The 23,673-nt window shown below is 37.1% G+C and overlaps 1 protein-coding gene across 2 annotated transcripts in view; it reads right to left on the bottom strand.

Annotated features, from left to right (window-relative positions):
- Positions 1-23,673, bottom strand: part of LOC135075248 (lissencephaly-1 homolog) — a 52,487-nt gene that overhangs the window by 10,593 nt on the left and 18,221 nt on the right. For both annotated transcript variants that reach the window (XM_063969626.1, XM_063969625.1), the window contains exons 3-7: positions 7,132-7,285; positions 3,893-4,039; positions 3,348-3,504; positions 1,601-1,778; positions 190-325 (exon numbers count right to left, since the gene is read on the bottom strand). In XM_063969626.1, coding sequence (XP_063825696.1) covers positions 190-325; positions 1,601-1,778; positions 3,348-3,504; positions 3,893-4,039; positions 7,132-7,285 — 772 coding nt within the window. The remainder of the gene's footprint in view (positions 1-189; positions 326-1,600; positions 1,779-3,347; positions 3,505-3,892; positions 4,040-7,131; positions 7,286-23,673) is intronic.

The following is a 23,673-nucleotide window of genomic DNA, read 5'->3' as shown; positions in this document are numbered from 1 at the left end:
TTCGAAGTCTCGTTCAAAATTCAGCTATAAATATGAGCTGGCGATAAGATACTTTGCACTCTTTGATTTAAGAATGGATATACGCAGAAGTCTCGTTCAAAAAAGTAACTTTGCACTCTGATATTGAAATGCTTAATGAGCGGAAGGCTCATTCAAAAAACAACTATATGTACTGGCGATAAGACTCACTTTGCACTCGTTGGTGTCGGCGTTCCATATGCGCACGGTCTGGTCGTTGGAGCAGGACGCGAGCAGCGCGCCGTCCGGCGACACGCGCACCATGCGCACCCACTCTCGGTGTCCCTTGTACGTCTTGATGCAGTATCTGAAACGGAAAAAGATCGTAAACTTTCTGATGAATGAAACTGAAAGTTTCAAACTGGTCGCGTCATGTGTGGTCTTTCAACGGACGCTATGGCAGAAACTTAGATGCAACTCAAAAGTAACTAGCAGTTGCAGTTTCGTTGCAGTTGCGTTTCACCGTCTGTTCTGGGCCTAAGGGATAAACGGGTTAACCATTAACCAACAGTTCCACGACAACTTTCTCAAAAAATTACTTCAATGCTCCAAAAACCCAGATTGTCTTTCCCGAACACTTTAATCCGGGCCTTTTCAAGGTGAGAATGAATTTTTTACTACATAACTTTGATATTCAATAAAATTGTCAACCAAACTCGCTAATTAATGACGTCATAGCTTGTTCTTTTTTTTTTCATAAAAAATCCACGGGAGACTAACGTTAGATTTAATAAAAAGTACCTTGTCGATTGACTGTTGGTGTCAACAACATCCTGGACATACTACAGTTACCTACTTTTTGTGGAGCAACGTTTTCAAATGTCATTGGGCAAGATCCGATAGCAAAAAGTTATATACGAATTACGATATAGTAACAACTAGCAACAAGTTTTGGATTTTTACCACAAATAATCGAGGTGTAGATTCATAGAACATATTCATTACTGGTGTGGCAGATGATATCTTAATTAAGAAACAGAAACGCACCTATTATTTCGGTACCGCCCACCAATGTTGGCCGTAAATTTTACGCAGCACATTTCTGCACGAACATAAAAATCTTTAAAAGACTTGAGTGTGGCATGCGTGCGACTTTACTGCCAATGTTTAAATAACTGTGACGTTCAAACAACGCATTTCAAATCTCAAAGTAATGCTTGCCTATAGGCGTCCACAACGCATTGCACAATTAAATTATAACATAATATCTCAAAATGCAAATTGATTGGAGGTGTAGTCTTAACGTGCTATCCTATAAAAGCCATAATTATAAAAGATACAGTACAAGATACTAAGCTGAGCTTTGCATTCGTGTGAGTGGACATGGATAGTATTGGATGGATATTTTATATTATTGCTTTTTGGCAATCGGTCCGTGGCGCAAGTCCGACGCGCATCTGTCACACTTCACCTCTTGTACTGGTATCAACTAGCGTGACGTGTTTAATCTTAGTATTTTGTTTTTGTATAAAATTTTTCCATACAAACATTTTTACGACTTTTTTTAAGTTTTTTGTGATCACTCACACAAATGCAAGGCTCAGCCTACCACTCGAGAACTGTTTAGCAATGTAATGCTCACCCGGTAGCCACTTCCCAAGCCTTGATAGTTTTATCACGGCTGGCCGAGTAGACGATGTCGCCGCTCGGCGAGAATGCGACGGACGACACGTTGTGGTCGTGCCCGTGCATGGTCTTCACACACTCAAACGTCTGGTTGAAGTCCCACAGCTTGATCGACATGTCAGCGCTGCATGACACTGCGGAGAAATAAAGTTGACACGGTTAGTGATTAATCTATCAGTCTAAGCTATAATCACAGTCACAGATCACAGAAACTGAAGGGAGATGTTACAAGGGGGAGGGGCAGGTGTCGCAGCAATAGGTTCAAAAACAGAACACATAGCTCGTGACAGCAATGATGACAGCAGCGACGTCATAATGTAAACAGTTTACATTGCTTGCGTAGTACTAAAGATTATTCGAACGTTGAGTACTGATACCGCAATGGATAATGAGCACATGTTTTGATTGAGTATCGAACTCGAACTCAGCGCATTAGTTGGCATTTCTCTATATCTCTATGAGCACAGTCGATAGCACATCAGACAATTTTTTTTGTAAACTCGCTTTTATTACAACTGTTTTAGATGGCACAGTATTTAGCTTGATGTTCTGTCGTAGTCACTCTGTCACTTTAAGCTAGTGTAGTCATCAGAGCATATATCTGAAGTTTTTTTTTAAAATTCATACAATTGATAACTATGGAATTAATTTAACTTTTCCCCAGGAAAAATATGGCGGTCAAGCTGTAGATCCTGGTTACACAGGAGTTGCTGCAGTGGGAAAAGTCCCGTATGGCGTTCAAAAGATGAGTAAGTAAAGGCGAGTTTCAGTAGCAATACCTAGCTCTCCTCAATGGATGTCATTTTCGAAATCGATTGACTTGCCCATTCTAATGGTGCGGAACTTTCATCGAAAAATCACACCCGTTTATCGAATCTCGATTTCCATTCCAGTGCGAGTGCGAAAATTCAAAGATGATTCGCAAAAATCATTGCCAAGCAAATACAATACGCATTGTGAGTTTAATTTATGTTATCATTGTGATACAGATTCCAGTACGGCTTACATTGTTAATGAAAATAATGGGTAGTTAGTAGCCCCACTAATATAGAAAATGATGAGCTTATATCCTTATTGAAACGTACACAGTAGGTTTATTTACATTATCTACAATGGAACTTCTTTCTGTTTTATTCTGAGTATGGGTGCGGTATGTTAAAATGCAGGCGACACAGCGCGGAACAAAACACAACAGGCAAGCGTCTTCTAGCATATAAAATTTGACCGCACACGGAGTATATTTTTTTGGAGTGGTGGTAGTACTAGTTGTGCTGTTTTGATTTGACGGATTGTCGATCCAAGTCGGTAATCTATACACTTTGTCTTGTACAGTCAGCGTCAAATAGTGCGTGACACCCAAAGTAGCAAATAAGTTCCCAACAAGTCTTTGTTACAATTTGAATAAAGTTGTACTCTCAACTTTTTGGCCACTTTGAGTGTCACGAACTATTTGAAGCTGACCCGAGGTCTAATCATACTGTTCTGATATTATGTTGCCTACACGCCTGCATTTCAACATACAACCCGGTCGAGTTGACTGCGCACCTGGCTGCCGTGACGTCACATCGACGCTCTGGTACGGACGGGGCGAACGCGGGGAAGTTCGCGGAAGTGCGAGGGAGAATCGCATTTCAGCGGGGTGCGCACTTAGCTCGATTGGGTTGTACACACTTATGGAGGAAAGAAAACGGTATTATTCTTACCCAGTAGTTTTCCGTGGTGGTCGAAGGCGATGTCCTGAACGGAGTCGGTGTGACCCTTCAGGGTTCGTTCGTACTCGCCGCTCTCAAACTCCCACACTTTGATGGTTGCGTCCTCACTTGAGGAGACCATCAAACTGAACACGGGGTGGAATATTACCTGGATGAAATTACTACAAGTTAGTATTTTATTGGCGATTCTGATTCGTTCAACTATGCTGAAAAATATTTAGGGTGAATTAGTTGAAGATATCAACTATCAATTTGAAAAGAGAACAACTACAAAGCAAGTTTTTTGCTTATACAGGCAACAGACAAAGTTGTGCAACCTAAACTATTTTGTCTGTTGCCTGAATAAGCAATAAGAATCTTAATTAATTCAGTCCTAATAATAGGCTTGTCCTGACCAAAAACGAGGAAAATTTTGAACTTCCTATGCTCCTTTAATGGACAACGCAGGCGGTAATGGAACAACCGCAGGCACAATGGATTGAAGGTAGTATTTTTAGTAAGCTAAGTACTATGGTCTACAATCAGAGCCTAGTTACCTTGGTAATGGTGGCCCTATGTCCAGTGAGACAGAACTTCTCCGGCGGACGCGGGATCCACTCGGCCGGCGTGCGCTTGCCGCGAGTCGGCGCTCCTTCAATGAACTCCTTCTGTGCCTCTGACAGTTTGGACTCTAGTTCCATCACCTGGAATCACAACAATATTATTACAGTTGCAATACAATAAACCACTTAAAATTATAATCAAGGAAAGCAATATTTACAGAAACTTTGAATAAACCAATTGTATCATCGCAAATACAGTAACGATTGTTTATTTTAACAAGCTCGTTATTTTTTGTAGTTACTTAAATTTAGAGGTAAAAATTGCTTGTCTAACATGCAGCACGATTTGTAACCGTATTAAAGGTAATCTGGCGGAATCGTGAGTCGTTGTTCGCACGCATAGTTCAATATTTACATTCAATTACAAATTATGTAGATATTTTAGAAAGGCGTATCAGGTAAATAGACAATCCCGAGATAAATTTATAGACGTCTATTAGTAGAGCAAGGTTCAAAGACGCAGCGAGCGGAGCGTACCAATTACCATCACCTTGGACTTTATTTGTTTTGTTTCGCATTCCCGGAGAGATAGTCGTTGAATAAATCGTGTCAAAGTGATATACGAGCAACACGCGACTGCATCGACCGGCTGGCGCGGCGGGGTAGGAAAATCGTTGCTGACCTAGAAATGTCCACGGCCAGATCGATCAGATCTATTTTCCCACAGAGAACCGTGTCGAGATGTCATTAAACCTTTACACCGCATACAATACGACAAAGATAAATCCATTCGCGAAGATTAGGCGATAATTGGGCTGCAGCAATTGAAGATGGCCCGAGCGCGACCCGATCTCACGGATTACGACCACGGCCAGGGCATCGTCACGTTCATGTGTTAATGATTATTTATGTAAGCGCAATTTCACATGAAGCGAGGAATGTTATGTGAACCGATAGAGTAGACATCGTTAATCATATTTTACATTGAAATTCAATTAAATAATTACACTGCGGAACAAAAAAAAATAAAAAAATCTGCGGCATCTATTTTGTTAATGGTTTTTGTAAACACTTGTATTAGACATAAATGGTGTGCATTTACTTTCTTTGGATTGACTCTGGTTCTTGAGATAAACGAGACGCAAGAAATCAATGAAAAAAATTAAACGTCCCTTCCTAAACTTATATTAATTTCATTATACCCCACTAAGTTTTATTTTCTACTCATGTATGAGTGTAGTTGTTAGTAATCAGCTACTAGACCTTGAAATTATCAGTTTGTGTCTTTTAAATTAATTTTTAAAGAGATTTTGGTCTCAAAAAATATGAGTTCGTTATGAAAACCTTGCGTTTACAACCCCAATAGTTTTCGTTAATATTTGGCTTGTAAACTTACAAAAGCAAAGAAATAAGATCACGGAGGTAGTGATAAAAACCTACCAAGCATACTTTGGTATAAAACTTCCATAAAAGAATAAATATTGGGTGTCGAATATCGTCTGCAAGCCTTGTGTAGACTCTTTGCCATACTGGAGTCAAGTTGGACGTAAAGGACTTCAATTTGAAAGGCCAAAGATATGAACTGAGCTTTCTAATCACTAAAATGATCAAAAGTCAGCCAAATTAAAGTTCTTTACGTCCTGAAACGTCCGTTTGAATACGGAAAAAATAAATTCGATTGACCGCAAATCCGTACTCTTATAAAAGACGCTGTATTTGTAAACCACATAACACAAATTGAATTTGAAGCATGGCTAAGCTTTGTTTTAGTAGTCAAACAATATTTGGGGAGTCATAGAGCACCAGACTTTTCAGAATTGGTTGCTAAATTGTTTTAAAAATTTTACACATAAGGAGCTAATTTGAGTATTAAATTATTTTTTTACAATAGCCATTTGGACAGGTTCTCCCATAATCTGGGTGATTACAGTGAGGAATAAGCAGAACGGTTCCACCAGAACATCAGGATAGTGGAAGAAAGATATCCACGGTCAATAGGACCGCCAGATGATGGCTGATTACTGTTGCCATAATTATGGAATTTTCCTGACCAAAACCATAACATAAAAGCTTACAGAAAAAGCTTTTTGTAGTTTTTTTTTCTATTATTTGATGAAAAGCAAATATATTTTTAATTTTTATATCGTTCTTTAATAGGATCTTAGTGTAAATATTTTTTTTATACAGATTGGTATTTTTATTTTGGTTTTTTTCATATAAATAGTTAATGGTATTTATCTCAAGATCTAGAGTCAATTTGACAAATCTAATAATTTTCTAGTATTCAGCACACTAGTCGCATACAGAATTGACTCTAAACTACCATGCCGCAAAATGACTGTTCCCCAGTGTTATCGGTGCCGTCAATTATGGAAAGAGTTACACAAATCGGAACGACTTACTTCCGCCAATGCTCCAATGAAGATAACTGTACTTGGCAACAGCATACAAAAATATTAAGTAATGCACCGTTTTGTAAAAAGTTTAATTAAATATTGTAAGTTTTACATAATAGTATTAACAAACTGAATGTTGACTTCAAGTAGAAGGTAAATGTAATAAAATGACCGAATATTTGCACATAAACACCTTATGTGTACTAGCCTGCAAGCCTTAATAAAACTGTAAATTATGAACTTTTATCTGATAAGTATGCTTGCATTGAAATTAGTTACAGTTCGATTTGAGTCTGGTGGTTATTTGGAAATCGATTTTGATAAAATTATAAATGCAGAGTAATATTGTATTAAGTCTAGGTGGCGATTAACATACAATGGCAATGACAAAATAGAAGGAGTCTACCTGTCATGATAGCATCTGATCTAAGATTGTTTTTGTAATGATGAAAACAAAGCAACGTGGTCCTTTTGGAGTGTAATCCCTGAAGTCCTCAATATCTTTTGTACTTCACATGCGAGGCTTTTGATCTATTCTACAATTAATAAGTATACGCCTACAACGCGTTCATGCTATCGATTGAAGAACGACCTAAATAGCCCCTGATCTAAAAATAGCCTAAAGCGATGATATCAATAGATCTTACTTTCTTTTGAAGCCTAATAACTGAAGTCCACTTCTTCTTGAGGAGGCCGCCGAACTTGCGGTCTATCTCGCGGCTTCCTTTTTAAACGCTTCCAGCATTTTTTTGTGTTATCAGTTGAAGCAACGTCCTGGATAGCCTCTAACTAATCCAACCAAAAGCAACCTAAAGTAATCATACAGATAGAACTCACTTTCTTTTGAAGCCTAATAACTGAAGTCCACTTCTTCTCGAGGAGGCCGCCGAACTTGCGGTCCATCTCGCCGGACATGTCGGCTTCCTTCTTGAACGCTTCCAGCGCGTCCGTGTAGCCATTGCTGCCTAGATAGTCGGCGATCGCTTTGTTCCTGCAACAATAAGTAACACCGTGAGACTCTATCAATTACAAGCAATTTTGTAATTGATGATACTGTGAGAACGCGGTGTAAAAAAATAACACAAGCAGGTATATCCTACTCTTATATATATCTCTTTTGAAGTGTAGGAAGCGTTATTTGCCAATTACATACTGGCTTGTACTAGATTTAGGTCTTTCAAAGAAAACGTCCCGAAACACATTAAAATAATGGGGATAAATATTCTACGATTAACAAATTATCAAACACGCTCTTTCAGAGTTCAGTTACTTGACAGTAACTATTTGGTCACCCAAAATAAGTTTTCATTCTAGATTAGTTGAATTATGTAAGACCTATATTTTAATCTTTTTCAAAATACAATAACTATCGATTCTCGATACAAAAAGCTGTATCTAGTTTAATAGGAACTGCAGCCACAATATTTGATTGCACACAAAGAATATCAAAACAATCTTATGTATTCGTATTCATAAAACAAGACGCTGGTGTTTTATTAATCAAGATGTTGAATATTTTAAATATTCCGGTCGAAGAAAGGATTGCTAGACAGATTTATCTTTCATCGATTGAGAAACAACCACGTCTACATTCATAATCGCATTTCAACAACAGTCTGGTCTGTTCGCAACATGTTTTGAATTTTATAAATAATGGATCTAACACCGATTACACACTGTCCAAATGCGAATTATGTACTCAATACAATGATTTATGTTATAAGGAATACATCGGTAGAAATATTAAAGTTCCAAATTATTGTAAAACTCGATGCTATTTTGAGACAACGCAAAACACACATTGCAGACTCATGAGTTCAAGGGCAAAAGGATCCTGGAACGTGTCAAAAAAATGGCAACGTAAGCCAAGACATGTGTGGTTCGGATTAGAGATAACAAAAAAGTGCCCCATATCAACAGATTCTCAGAAACAATTTTGTTTTGAAAATCGTTGACACGACACAATTAACTAAATTAACGAAACTAAATTAAAAACATAATGAATCAGCTCGGCTATTATAGGGGAAGAGGAAGCTATTCAGTGTTTTAAAATTCAGCAGGCTTTTGTAGAAGGTTAAATACTACGGCTAATGTTATGTCTGAGTTAAGCGATTATATTATCGTTAAACTAAATGAATGGTTTGTTTTTTATTTATAGTTCGACCGCAGATTTTCTTAATTGTTGAATACTAATTCAAAATAGTATAATAGTCTAGTATTGACAGAGCTGTATTTAATTAATGCCGGCAGCCGGTGAGATATGCCAATAAGCGGTGAAAGTAATACTGGCAGGCATCATAAAAAATAAATACATACTCAGTTGTCATTGAAAAGCGGATCACTAACAGTTATAAAACAAAAAGTATTTAACTACAGGTTGCACATAAACAGATCGACGGTTTCATGATAAGCGACGAAAGATATGAACCGACCGCTCGCTCTCGATTCAATCCAAGGTTTGTTATTGAATTGGCAATTGACTGCATAACATATTTCTACAAGAAATAATATTAAGTAATACCTAATTTTCAGACTGAGCATTTAATATTGTTGTGACATGACACGAAATTCATACTTTACAGTATAATTTTATTTCTTTTAACCGTCAGTTCTGATTTACATGCGTGGAAGGACTTCTACCTAATGCTATGATATGCGTACACCACGAAGCCATCGAACTTGTCCCAATTCGATAAGCCGCCCTTGCGCATTGATGTGCCATCCGCAATTAGCGTGGCGTTTTAGCACGGTGGCATGTAGAGTGACCATCTAGCAGAAAGTCCTGATAAAAAGCCAGATATAGTGGAAGAAATTGGGAAATTATTTAAACAATTTTTAGATAAACTTGGTCAAGTAGTTCCCAACCAATTCAAATTTTGATTGATTATAAAAGCTACATCATAAACGGAAGTTAAAAGTAGAGACAAGTCCGGAATAATCCGGACGAATGGTAACCCTACTCACATGGCAATCAACGAGGAAATTCCTTCTGCGAACTTAAACAGTACTTCCTAGTCTAGTCGGTGTAGAATGTATGGTTATCTATAAGTGGATGACTAAATTGCCCGCGCTGTTTTGTCATACTTAACTAGCTTAATTGAAGGAGAAGGGCAATGGTTATCAGGAGATAATAGTTTTACTCAGACGGTGAGTATCAAATTTAGAAACGCATTATTTGTTTACGTGACACACACCCACGCAAGTGTCTGTTTAGTAGACATCCGCTGCAGCATAACAGCTGTAAAAGTTTTTAAGACAACTTATTTTAGGAAACTATAAATTAAAAAATATAAATTGAGTGTCAAGTTTTTGGTCTTTCTTCTACCACAAAGGGTAGATGATAAGTATGAGAGTATGGAAGGTGATTTATAATACTGATATCTAGGTATTACATAATAGAACTAGGATGTAAAGTCCACACCCAAGAAATGGCGAGCTTACAGTTTTTTTATGTTCAAACCTGTAACTGTCGAATATAAATAGAATGACACATCCCGCGTCATACAAGTTTTTGGTGACATCATCTTCGCATTAGGCTCAAACAAGTGTTATTCGTGTTAAGTAATATGGTTAAAAGGTCAATTTTTTAAACCAATAAATCTTTTATTAATTAGTTTTCGAGGTGGTGATAAGTAAAATTATTTGAACAAATGCTAGAGTAGAGATTATAAATACATATTCGTAAAAACAGAAGAAGACATGCATCTTAGGATTAAGATAATCATGTCCAGTCGGGCTAGGATGCGCGCCGTGATATACTCTTATCGACGTCAAAATGTATGGGAAAATCGATAAAATGGCGTGATAACAGTTTATCGTGGCGCGCATCCTAGGCCTGCAGAATCGGCATCAGCATGACGATTCTATCACTAGCTTGAAAACAAGACTTTAAACAATGGCCTATACGGAGATGACCAATTTGAAGTCAATATTTTTCATCACTGAGCTTTTCACCTAATAGGAACCAATTGTCATAATATAATAATAATAAATAATATAAATGGGTATATCACTCGTGGTTTTATAGGACGTCTATGTAACTTTCGATTTGTCTAATTATGAAATGTTGATAACTAAATAAGTAGCCCACGCTAGACGCTACATAATACTGATAATACGGTCATGTCTGGTCGTGGGATTAGACACCAGACTATGTTACGTCTACAGAAAAAAAAAACAGTCATTTTTTCTCAGAGAATAACAGAGGATTTCCGATTTTTTGTAATATCCCGCGAAGTGATACTTTGACGGCGGTTTTTTTAATCTATGGGCCGATAAAACGGAAACTATTACAAATTAATCTTGAGGAAATAACCAGTAATTAGGTTATAGACTTCAGTAAACGGGTGGGTCCGGAAACGTACAACAGAGAAGCTGGTTTGAGCATAGTACATGCATTGACGTAATACGACGACTATGTTTGTCAACCGGTCTTTCAAGAAAGACCTACTAAGTTATTATTTGGTCGTCGGACTGGGAGACAGTTTAATGGTTATCTTAATGTACGTTTAAAGTGTGTAATTCAAGAACCAGTAGACACCCAACCCATTATTAGGATTTTCGCAACATTCAGCAGTTGTTGCTAATATGTATTTATTGAGTATGCATAATGAGACATAAAGAAAGTTAATGCAAAATATAATTAAAGTTACGTTTTCGAAAAAAGCGAACGCTGAAGTTAATCAGGAGATCTACTTAGCTTAGATCCAGATTAAAAGAAATACTAAAGAAATCCTTTAGAAGGCGAGCACAATCTATTATTACGTAACAAAATAATTTCACGCACAACGGTAATTTACTTCAGAGGTCAAAAATGTTTCAATTTGTACCTCGCTGTGAATAAGCTCTTGTTTATGTTAACTTATTAATTTAATCATTTGTCCTTCAATTGCTGTATTTATCTCCGTTTCAATGTCAATTACCTTACATGTCTTATTTTATTATGACTTCATTTTTCAATATTTTTAATCAGTGACCATTGTGAAACCATTACATTTATCTCCAACGTTACACTGCATTTTGAACCAACGCATTGTGGGACATATGTGAGATGTCGGTCGGCGAGTACCTGGGTGTCAAAGGGACGACTCAAGTGTGGTTGCCTCATACACGAAGGCTGAGCAACGCGCATTGCGTCATTCACTCCGTTCTATAAAATACAAAGTACAAACAAACCGTTAATAGACTACGACATACAACTGGACGTAACTCGATTAAGCGGTTTTACGCAAGAGATAATCCTGACCGTTAAAGCATCGATTGGCAATACTTTCGTTCTGCTAACTTAGGAATTAGGTGAAAACCTGCATCACTCTCTAGACGCCAAACCAAACGTTTTGTTACCGCCTGTATTGAATAGAGCTAATTTCTTGCTTGATTAATACGTCATCCATGGCGTTTGTAAGGTGAAATTGAATCGATTCAAAGACAATCAGTTTCGCGGGTGTCCCTATTGTTGGCGTGGGAGCAATCATAAAATATAGACTTCTCTTCGAGTGAAAAGATTTGGCGAGTCAGGTGGCGAATGTAGAGCCATTAGAGAAACTGGATGTGTTGGCCCATGAGAACGTGGTTTGTTAAGTGTAATAATATTAATTCACCAACGCGGTTATTACTTTTTGTTGCATAAATTGCTGCTAATCACATCGCATTAGAGCCACCGCTTTATCTTGAGACTTGGGGCAATATTAGAGTTCGGCAGAAATGTTGGGGCTCAGCGAAAGTGGTTTCGTGCGTGGAGGCGCGAGCTGGGGACCGCCTGAGAAAATAACTTTCACGATACATTTCCGTCGTTGGGTCTGATTGCAAGGACAAGTGCTTTAAGTTTCATGACACTATGGATAAAATACAAGATTGCAACATTCATAAATAGTAAGCTGGTTCTGCTAATGCAACAGGCTGCCGTAAAGCTGGAATCGAATCGACGATTAGTTAACGGTATTTTAGAATTAAACTTTTTCTTCTGATATTTACAGAAAAGATTTTGTACAATGTATCAATATTGGTCTTACGGCATAAACGTCTCAATAAAGTAGAGTATAACGCGCTGCCAAATATTCAGACTCATAAACACCGAAAGGCATTCAAGCAAACAGTGCGTGCGTTAGAGACTTGGTCTGCCCAAATGCAATTTGATTCGCATTTCTGTAATATCCATCCGCTTAGATTTCGTTTAAACATTGCTGTCTAAAGTCCAAATCAAACTGGTGAATGGTTGAGTTTTATTGACAACCATTATCAAATTAACATGGCAGGCCATTACCATTAATATTACGTGACAATCGATACCAATTAGTAATGCAAATACTCGAAGCCATGCCCGATTGAATAACCGCAAGTTACGTTGTTTTGTGGAAATGTTCTTTGCGAAATGCAACGAATAAGTATTTTGTATCGAGAACGGAAACTTCATCATTACGTGTATGCGTCATGTGAGGCGATAGTGAACTGTATAATGACCGCTGATAACGTACGCCACGACCACGGGATGCGAAATGTTTCATTCGGCGAGATGCATCTCGGCGCATTACACATTAATTGTTAAAACTAATTAACGAACGCACGCCGCAGCTCGCATGATGTAATTTCATGGAAACTCAAAGATTCTTTAACAACGTTTCGAATAATTACATCAATAACTGCAGTTTAATCAAGACCGTTCAAAAATAGCTTCTGGGTATTTTAGTCGGTTTTGTATTTTAGATTCTGTAGTCTGAAAATTTTATGCTATGAGGTGTAGTTATACAGTTGGTCTTCCCCGCATAAACCAACTTTTATAGTAAAGTTATAAGCCTATCTTACAGTCTCAAAATGAAACCGACATGGCATTGCAGATATGGAAGTAAAACAGTAAAAATAATTATTTTTGAAATAAAAATTGCCGCAATCCAATTTCTGTTATTAAGTATCTTAATTGGAACTGATTTACACGGAAAAAAGATTGATCTGAGCTTTTAGTTAGATCTGAGTTAGTTTTGACACCTGTACTAACTAACGGTATCAGACAGCAAGATGGGCGTAACGAAGCAAGACCGAGATGTGCGGAACACGAGTTGTTTGTAATTTGTATGTACCGCACGTCTTAGCATTCCATTAGCATATGAACCGCATGGCCGTGCACGCGTCTTTCCATTCTATACATAGCCAGAACGCAAGGGTGTGAAACTAATCGAGTATAGTTTGGATGTGACTTTTTTTACTAAGCTCCTCCAAACTATACACGACCAGTACGCATACGCTGCGTACTGCTCGCGTATACTTTGTAGCAGGGTTCGAGGATATATATCAAGGGATATATATCAAGATATATATCGGATATATATCCGATATATATCAAGCCGGTTTTGATGATATATATCAACTTTTAAAATTTGTTACTGTATTTGTACTTTTTGACATAAGATTTTTATTTTTTTAGTTGATTTTGCCGTATTTCAAAGATATTTTATGTTTTTGCTTTATTTGTCTGATTTTAAGTTTTAAAAACATTAAAAACATGTTTATGTAACACATATGCAATAGTATTCATGAATAATACAATAAAATAATACTATGGCTTTCATACAAAATTGATATATATCAAAGTTGATATATATCGGATATATATCATAAATATCCGATATTTTGATATTTATAATAAATATCGGATATTTTCGAACCCTGCTTTGTAGTGACTTAGGTCAATTATCTTACTCCAAAATATACATCGTCAGTACGCATACGGACTAATCATGTATGTATTGTAATAAGTTCGCGATTACAATGTATACGCGAGTACTTAGTTGCATGCTCGTCATTTTGACTTATTTACCTCTCTTTCTATTGCATATTAATTCATAACTGCGTGTCTACTTTAAACATTGAATCAATTTCGACACGTGCCATTGTTTTGATAAAGAGCTTTTTGGTGTTTCATATTCTGCCATAGAAAAGATATTTGTTTTGGGGCTGAATAACTCTGAAATTAAGAATTATGTATGTGAAAATGATTTTTGTTCTTGAGATAAAAGCTTATAAATAAAAATGAATATCCCTGGACATTTTACACTGCGCTTCTAGTCCCAAACTAAGCAAAGCTTGTACTATGGGTACTAGATAACGGATATAAACATACTTAAATACTTTTTTTGTAAATACATACTTATTATACATAGAAGACACCCAGTCCAATACAAACAAATATCAAAATATGTTCATGCACACAAATTAATGTTTGTACTGTGCGGGAATCGAACCCGCTACCTCCGGAACAGTTATCCGTTTCGAACCACTACACCGAACGGTCGACAATTTTAGTTAATAATGCACGTTTAACTTTCTTCATTCACTCTCACTAATAAATAATTGTTATTTAATTAGAAATCTACCTAATCAATTTAATTTCAGAAACCACTTACATTAGTGTTATAAATCTAGATTTATTATAATAATACAGTAGAACGCCGATTATCCGAATTAATTGGGACCGGGGTCGATTCGGATAATCGAAAATTCGGATAATCGGACATAGACTGTTAATAAAGAAAAAGCGTGTTAAAAACGAACTGTCACACATAGAATAAATTTTAATAACTGTGTTTACAGTTCTACAATAACGTTCAGTTGAAATATATCTAGACTCCTGCGAGTTCCAACTTGTTACAACAAAACAAAATAAAAATTACTTGGTTTTAATTTTTTATATTACGCTTAGGACCGATTCGGATAATTGGCGATTCGGTTAATCGGCGTTCGGATAATCGGCGCTCTACTGTATGTAGATTCAGTAAAATAATAATATTTTATGTAAAAATTAATGAATTTAAAAATGGCATCACCGTACGTGATCTACATAGGTAGTTCTTATTTCTAATCTCGAGGACAAAGCACGAGCATAATATCTAATAAATGTAATAATTTTAAATATAATTCCATATTTTATTAAATCAAATAAACTAAACACACTCTAGTCAACTGTAAGTGGTGTAGTATAGTTTGGAGCGAAGACGGAATCCATCCACGACACAAACTATACACGATCAGTACGCAAAATTCGTGTATAGTTTGTAGTGACCGACTTACAAAGAGACACTCCAAAATATACACGAGCAGTTTCCTATGGGTGCGTTCTGGCCATGTATAGAACGGAAAGACGCGCCGTGCACATCGATGAAATGTTAATTTTATTTTAGACTAGGCTTACGAATGCGACGTTTTCGAAATTCTGTTTTCAACTTTTCCAAACGGTTTATTGTTAATGTTTGTTAATTACTATTATGGCGTATTCAAAAGTTGGAATTATTAAAAAATGCTATGAAATGTTTGATAATTTAATTTATTCATTTATTCAAGTTATTATAGTAAAAGTCATACTTTCCTTGAAGTGTTTAATATAGCTGATTTAAAATAATAAACTACCGCCTCATTATTTATGTAGAGCTTGAAGAAGGCATTAATGGAACTATTTTAATTCTTCGTTGCTTGCTCCTCTAGCTGGCTTAAAATAGACCATGATACAATGGGATTAAGGTTGATAATCTAAGAGTAATATTGTGGGGGTGGAGGGATGGGGTCGCCCACATGCTTGGTATCGATCGCCTCCTCCCACCCTAGGCGCCGGCTGGTGGGCTACGTCAGACCTCGACTGCGTCATTCTGCCGCACAATTTATAAACGCAGTAAGTAACACGTGAACAGTTTCGAGAAAAACGCGATCAAAGTTGAAATTTTATTTTGGGGTGTCTACAATTAGTTACGCAAATATTTGTAAAAAAAAATATATGGGCTTATAGAGCTAAACTCAAAGTTTATTTTGATATGAGGTTTTTGTATTTTAATTAATATTTTGTATTTAAAATTATTAAAAAACTGTTTATGTTATGGATTAACTAAGATTTCGTTCGATACTTACTACCCATGAATGCAGTATGATTGTTCCTTACTGCGTTTATCAGTAGTTTTCGTTACTTACGGTACATGTGTTAAATGATTAATTAAAATTTTAGTTCTTACAACGTAATATATGCGCCGTATCTTTACAACTTACTGCATTTATGAGTGGGAGTGTGAATCAAAATAATTTATCAAAACTTTAAATGCGCAGTAATAATACAATTATACTGCGCTTATCATAAGCCAATAACGCTTTCATGTTGAACTTTCCCAAATGACCAAGGGGTAAATGAAACAAGTATTACAAAATAATTGCTGAGATCGCTTGTTATTCAATCAAAAATTAAGAATGGCACCCACTTTTAGATCTTAAATATACCAATCTAATAAAATAAAGACTCGGTCGTTCGTTTCAGCCGAAAGACGTCCACTGCTGGACAACGGCCTCCCCCAAGGATTTCCACAAAGACCGGTCCTGTGCCGCTCGCATACAGGCACCTGACGCGACCTGCACCAGATCATCGGTCCACCTAGTGTGAGGCTTGCCCAAGCTGCGTCTTCCAGCTCATGGTCGCCACTCAAGAACTTTCCTGCCCCAGCGGCCATCAGACAACTCATAGTGTCTCCAACCTTCAGAGGAGTGGGTACAGCACGGCATTTGACATGATTTTTGTCTTGTCCATTAAAGACCCATTTGTTGAGAGGCTCTATTGAGGCAATCGAGGATTGAGCTTAGATCCTCCACGTTCTCAGCCATGACTACGATATCGTCCGCGAATCAAAGATGGGTGATGTACTCGCTGATGATATTTATGCCCAATCCGCTCCAGTCCAGAAGCTTGACAACATCTTCCAGAGTGGTAGTGAACAGTTTTAGAAATATCACATCTCCCTGTCTAACCCCTCGCTGCAACTGGAGTCCTGATCCCGGAGACGGACTGACATTGTGGCCTATTCGTACAAGCCATTCAACGATTATATCTATAGTAAATTTGGCACCGTTGGAGAGACTAGCTTGAAGAGAGAAGTCTTTCTCATAGACCACAAATGCCAGACAAAGTTGCTGATTATTCTCCTCAGTTTTCTGCCATAGATAAGTATGTGGTCTATCGTACTAAAGCCTTATCGGAAACCGATTTGTTCGGGAGGCTAGATGTCGCGTGAAACCATTCATGATGACTCTCAAAAACAGAATCAGAAGTGAGATGGGTATAAAATAAATTCTTCAACAAGGTTTTGTTGCCTTTTTTGAAGAAGAGTATCACCACTTCTGTGCCATGCCGTAGGCGTTTTTCCCTCAAGGATGACGAAATCGAATAGCTTCTAAAGAGCCTTTAGTACCGGCGTTCCGCCTGATTTCAGAAGCTCAGCCGTGATTCCATCATCGCCCGGTGCCTTGTTGTTTTTCAGCTGTTTGAGAGCCATTCTAATCTCGTACAGACACGTCTGGGATATCTTCGGTATAGTGACGGGTCAATCTAGCTCTTGGGTCTTCGGCTAGATTTGTCATTTGGACAGGTTTTCAACTTCTTCCAATAACGTAAGAGTCAGAGCCACTGCGTTCATAACATGTTAACACCTAGGCAGCACTCTGACAATCCTTAGTATGTACGCAGTATAATTGTAATTACTGCATTAATATTAAGTACAAGTCATCTGTTTTTCCTATGGAAACATAATATCAGTGTGTGTTTAAGTGGAATTACTGCACATATACTATGTACAAGGTGAACTTAACAATTGTAGAAACATAATAAGAATGATGTAATTGGCACATACTGCACTATTACTGTGTAGCAAATTAAGTAAGCGCGAGTATTCACGTAATATTAAGTTATTATGTGCTCTTACTGCTAACATAGTATGTGAAGAAACCTACAATCTGCTCTTTACTGCGTTTATGATAATATGTATCTTCCGTTCTAAGATAGATAGAAAAAAACGGGTCTTTGATTCTTATAGATCGCGATGTCAGGATTCAGAATATTCAAAACAATCATAAATGCAGTAAGTGGTACTTACTGCGTTTATAAATTGTGCGGCAGCATTGCGAATCTCTTTTCCGTGAGCTATTTCAATCAGCCTCTCTTGAGACCGCCTGCAAATGTCCTCCGTGATATAATAAAGCACCAATGATGAGAATTGATGAAACAATGACTACCTACGCTAAGACTCATCTTCTGGGACAAGAATACAGAAAATTGACGATACTGTGCACTATTGTAAAACAACGAAATGCCATTTTGAACCGAAATGGAACCTGACCGACATTAGCTTAGCATTGTTACTGAAGAAAGTTGTTTTGTTAAAGATACGTTCCAAGCTGAGCTTAATTCTTCAACAGCCTTGCTCAGTGAAATCCTGCGCATTTCATGATCCGCGGTTAACGCCTTACGACCTGACATTATTATGTTGACGTTGGTTTCATGGCACGTAATAAACGCAGGTCGCAAGGGTAAATGAAGTATCGGGAAACCCGTGACTAGCAAAGGGGAATGAAATGCCAGGGGCGGGTTATTTTCAAAGGGGGTGACGTCATAAAGGGCAGGAAACCAAACAACTTGATGCACGAAACTGACATCCACGAACGCGCTTGCACGTAGATACCATGTACCTACTTCCATGTAAAACTTTCAATGAACAGCTAGTATCTCGTACATGCTAATTTGATTAGATTCGTGACCGAGCAACGAAATGATTAAATCCTTTCAATACTCAGACTGGCATACACGTAATGAGAATGTGAATTTCTCTTGATGTTTACAAAATAGTGTGTCAACAAATGCAAGAGCAAGTGATTGACTCATGACATGACATGACTTTTAACGGGACACACTGTTTTCTTTTGAAATGATATTACAATGTTTAATATTTTGAATTTTTTAAAGTTTAAACAGAAACAATCCTCTTTCTTAAACCATAAGAGCCAAAGGAAAATTATAGACTTTCTCACTTACCCTGTGAACAAATAAGAATAAGGCCCGATTCGACCAAACTTTTATCTGAGAATAACTCCTGGTATAACTGACACATTGACAGTTTCAGTATGGGAAATATGTCAAAAAGTCGAATAACTGACGATTTATTGTGATTTCTGAGATTAATATTTACTCTTGTTTGGTCGAATCCACCCTAAACCGACTAAAGTCTTGTCTGAGGTCTGAGCGAATAAAACAGATACCAGAGCGGATCATTTTTAAATTAATATGCAATAGATCGGCTGATAGGCGAATAATGATAATTCATGTTATAACAAAAGATCTGACTAAAGAATGAAATATGAATTTGAATACATCGATCAAATCGACTGCTCTTCTACTTATAGCCTCAAGAACAATATTACGTATCAATCAGATAACATCTTGGACTGTTAACAATAAATGACTCGAGCGCAATCAATTGCAGAAATCGTTAATTGATGAAAGATACGTTCACAACAAAGCGTATCATCAATCAAATTCTGGGGATTCACATCCAAAGTTAACCTCTAAAAATACTTTTACTTTTAGCAATTAGAATACCAACATTTACAAGTAGGCACCTCTAGTATGGGATCACCCACAATGTATGTCTACTTGTGCAACAGTCTTACAGTTTCATAAGTTCAGATTTTTTTATCGACTTTCAAAAACTTGAATTTCGCATAGTATACCAAATAAGTACTTTTGTACTTTAAAAAGTAAGAGAATGAATTGGAAGTTAAGAGTTATGTAATAAAACCTGAAACAACGAAAACAAGACAAGTGCTTGCATACAGAAAGTTCGTGAAAATCCATGATTATTATCGTCAGATTTCTAGCTAGATACATACACCATGTAATGAATTTCCCGTATGAATAAGAATCCATGGAGAAGTTTAATTATACCAGAGAGATACGCCCTTCCTCTGTACGTATCTTCATGCGGCAAAATGACCAAGAACCTGTTAGGACCTCATTCCTAGCGCGCCGAGACGTTTAGCGTATGAGCAACGGGTCTTGAACTTACAATAACTTGCATTCCTCGGATCTTGGCCACGAGAGCTTTATTGAAGAAAGATATTAACAATAATGTCTTAAATATTTATCAGGAGATACGGCCTTCCACTGCATCTGCCAGTGCAGTATCTGCATGCGGCAAAATGACCAAGAACCTGTTAGGACCTCATTCCTAGCGCGTCGAGACGCTTAGCGTATGAGCAACGGGTCTTGAACTTACAATAACTTGCATTCCTCGGGTCTTGGTCACGAGAGCTTTATTGAAGAAAGATATAACAATAATGTCTTAAATTTATCAGGAGATACGGCCTTCCACTGCATCTGCCAGTGCAGTATCTGCATGCGGCTGAATGACCACGAACGGGCGAGGACCACATTCCTAGCGCGCCGAGACGCTTAGCGGATGGGCAACGGGTCTTGAACCTTACAATGACTTACATTCCTTCATTCTTGGCCATGAGAACGATATGAAGAAATATATTAACTATAATGTCTTAGTAATAACTGCTTTCCTTGAAGAGTTTATGAGCTTTTTCCACAGTTAACGTTTTTTTTAATAGGAACAGTTACTAGGAACAGACAGTAATTACAATAATTTTCCTACGTTACTTTACTGGTACCAATCATAACTCAGTTGTTGCTCGCTATTTTGAGAGTTTCCAAGTCCATATTTTTGCTGTTTTCGGAAACCTTTTACTGATTTCGTAGTTATGTTACGCACGCCTCATTCTCCCAAAAAACATGACCGCTTACGAAATTCTGAAATACACAAGACCGTGATTGGTCCAAATGTAGAAATACAACCAGTCAAAATAATATAAAGTGGTCTTAAAGTAGAGCTAAGATCGATTTGGACATATTTGTCAATAATATTAAGGGACAGAGAAGAGATAAGTTGAAAATAAAACAGGAACAACCTTGATAAACACTATTTTCGCGTATACTAGTGAAGAAGGACCTTGCTAAAGTTAACATGAACTTTTTGTCGATGTGTCATCAAGTTTTGCAACAACCTTACAAATGAGTATGTTGACATTGACAAACATGTTATAGGCAAATAGGGAAACAAAAACTGGTACAACGATGATGGCACATAATAATGATGTGATGGATTAATATAATTTAGTAGCTCTCTCTATAATGTAGTCACTTTTGATTTTATGTATTAATTACTGAAATATAACATTTAAAAACGTACCTAATAAAATGGTATTTGATAATTTCTAAATCTAAAAATTCAATACTTTTATACAAACTGGAATGACATTTCAGCAACAACAGAACAGAATACAGCACTTGTAGCATTGCAGAAAAGAAAAATTACCATATTACGCATTAAAAATACTACTTAAACCTCAGTTAAGTACAAGATCGATATATTTGAATAAACTTAGCAAATAATCATTATGGTATTAACATAGTTTGTTGTTAATTTCTACCGAAATGTAAGTTTGTTCAAGGTAAAATGACGAAAGTAGAAATTCATCCGTCAGTCAAGGCTACTTTATCAAGTAAGGCAAGAGGAAAGTGAATAAAAACCGCACCGCTTTAGTAACATACAGTGTTGATTGTACTACAAACATCTTAAAAGCTATAATCGTCGGACCGATCGATTTTCAGACACATGTTCGGCAATAACTATATCAGCCGTTATGCAAGACAGATTATGATCTTGATCGATTATGGTAATAAACTATGACGCAAGATTTTTTCTGTTTGGGTGTTCAAAAAGTAAGACAACTCTCGATTCGACCTGCTTCATTCAAACCAATGGGAGGTCTCAGGCCGGCCGCGGAGATTGTTATCACCAAACTAATTTGAATAACATTACACTAGAAGCATTATGCACGTGGTTGTTGGTACACTTTCACTGTTATTCTTTTGTATATTAGTGGCCATTGCTCAAAATCTAGTTAAAAATGGCAAACTGGGTTTCATAAATAAAAGCTACTAATTAGCAAGGCATTAAGATCTTAATATGTATGAATGTAATGAGAATTCCGAACGCAAGGCGAGTTGCCTGGTGTTATACCTACTGATCATTTGATCAATAAAGAGCACCTGCTTTCTACTTGTTAAAAACCTGTAGAGAGACTCGACTCTAGTTGAAGCCACCTGCAATGGGTAATGCAGTTAAAAGCTCTACGATATTATAACTTGTGAATAGCTAACTGTTATGTTAAACCACTTTATGGGAATTCGCTGAATAGAATTGGAATGGATAACTTTAAGGTTAAATGGAAACTTTCGAAAATACACTTAACAAAATTATCAATTTAGAGACTGCAAATGCAGCGGATCAAAGCTTATCCGACTTTCATAGTATTACACGACAGATCTGTTACATTAATCTTATATTAGTCAAGGTATTTGGCAAAATGAGTCTGTTGCTCTTAATTTGTGATCGTTATTTTTAATCAACACACGCGTTCAATGACCCCGATTTGTAACGGAGCAAATTCAAACGGAATCACAAATGCTCCCCGTGTTTCTGCTACAATTATGTAGGTATTCTGTGGTTTCTGTGACAGTTCAAAACCAGGAAGATACAACTGAATTCACAGATGCTTTATGAAAAAGCTGTGCTACTTTTGCGAGTGCAGTGCTTTTAGGAGCTACAGGATTTGACGAGGTATTTGTTGTGCAATTGCCAATTCTTATTCCTTCATATTCCTTATGCCTTTCTTCAGCAAACAGTTAAACCCACCAGAAGTTTGCTTTTATTGTGCCAAGTTTATCTGGTAGGTAGTAAATGCAACCATCATTGCAACTATTGCAAGTAAAATAAAAGCTTTCAATATGGATTATAACAGTTTCAAGGAATCTTTTACAGAATGTACAAGTTTCTAGCTTTCAAATGTGGCACACATGACTTATGTAGAAAGTAAACCTCAATATTGTCGAGTGCCTAATCACATTTATCTAATTAGATTACGTAAGTCTAACGTGCTCATTTTGACAGGTTACACCTTGGACGCGTTTAATTTTCGAGCAACAATAGCGTGTGAACAGCTTGCCCACATCTTTGTTTAGATAAGTGTCGACTGGATCGCTCTCCTTTCACTTCGGCTGAGCGAACGCAAAGGGTACCAAGGTACAAGGCATGATAGGGCATTTGGGCTATAGTTCACGATCGAAACAAGAGACAACGAATGGGAAAATTATACGGAATAGAATTCGTAATAGGTAGGTCGTACTCATTACTCAACGTCTTGTTTGTAACGAAAGGGAACTGAGCAATTTTGTTTTTATACATTCGTAGATAAGTGTCATGATTATATCCGATTTTTAGTGACAATCGTTTGTCGATAGCAATTATCACTCGTAAAAGATTACAGCCAATTATGATGTCATAAGCTTGGGTAAAATATGGTGGGATTTTTGGGTGTTTGAAAGTTGATCACCAAGTAGAAGTGTGAGGCGCCACAGGCCGGGTCAACGACTTGACAACTGTAAGAACACTGTTACTTTCAAAGGTCGACAGCGCGCAGGTCGGGCCGAAACACAGCTACTGCCATGTACTAGAGATGAGA

Source organism: Ostrinia nubilalis, chromosome 10, assembly GCF_963855985.1.
Source record: "Ostrinia nubilalis chromosome 10, ilOstNubi1.1, whole genome shotgun sequence".
NCBI lineage: Eukaryota > Metazoa > Arthropoda > Insecta > Lepidoptera > Crambidae > Ostrinia > Ostrinia nubilalis.
This window is presented reverse-complemented; position numbering and strand designations above follow the sequence as displayed.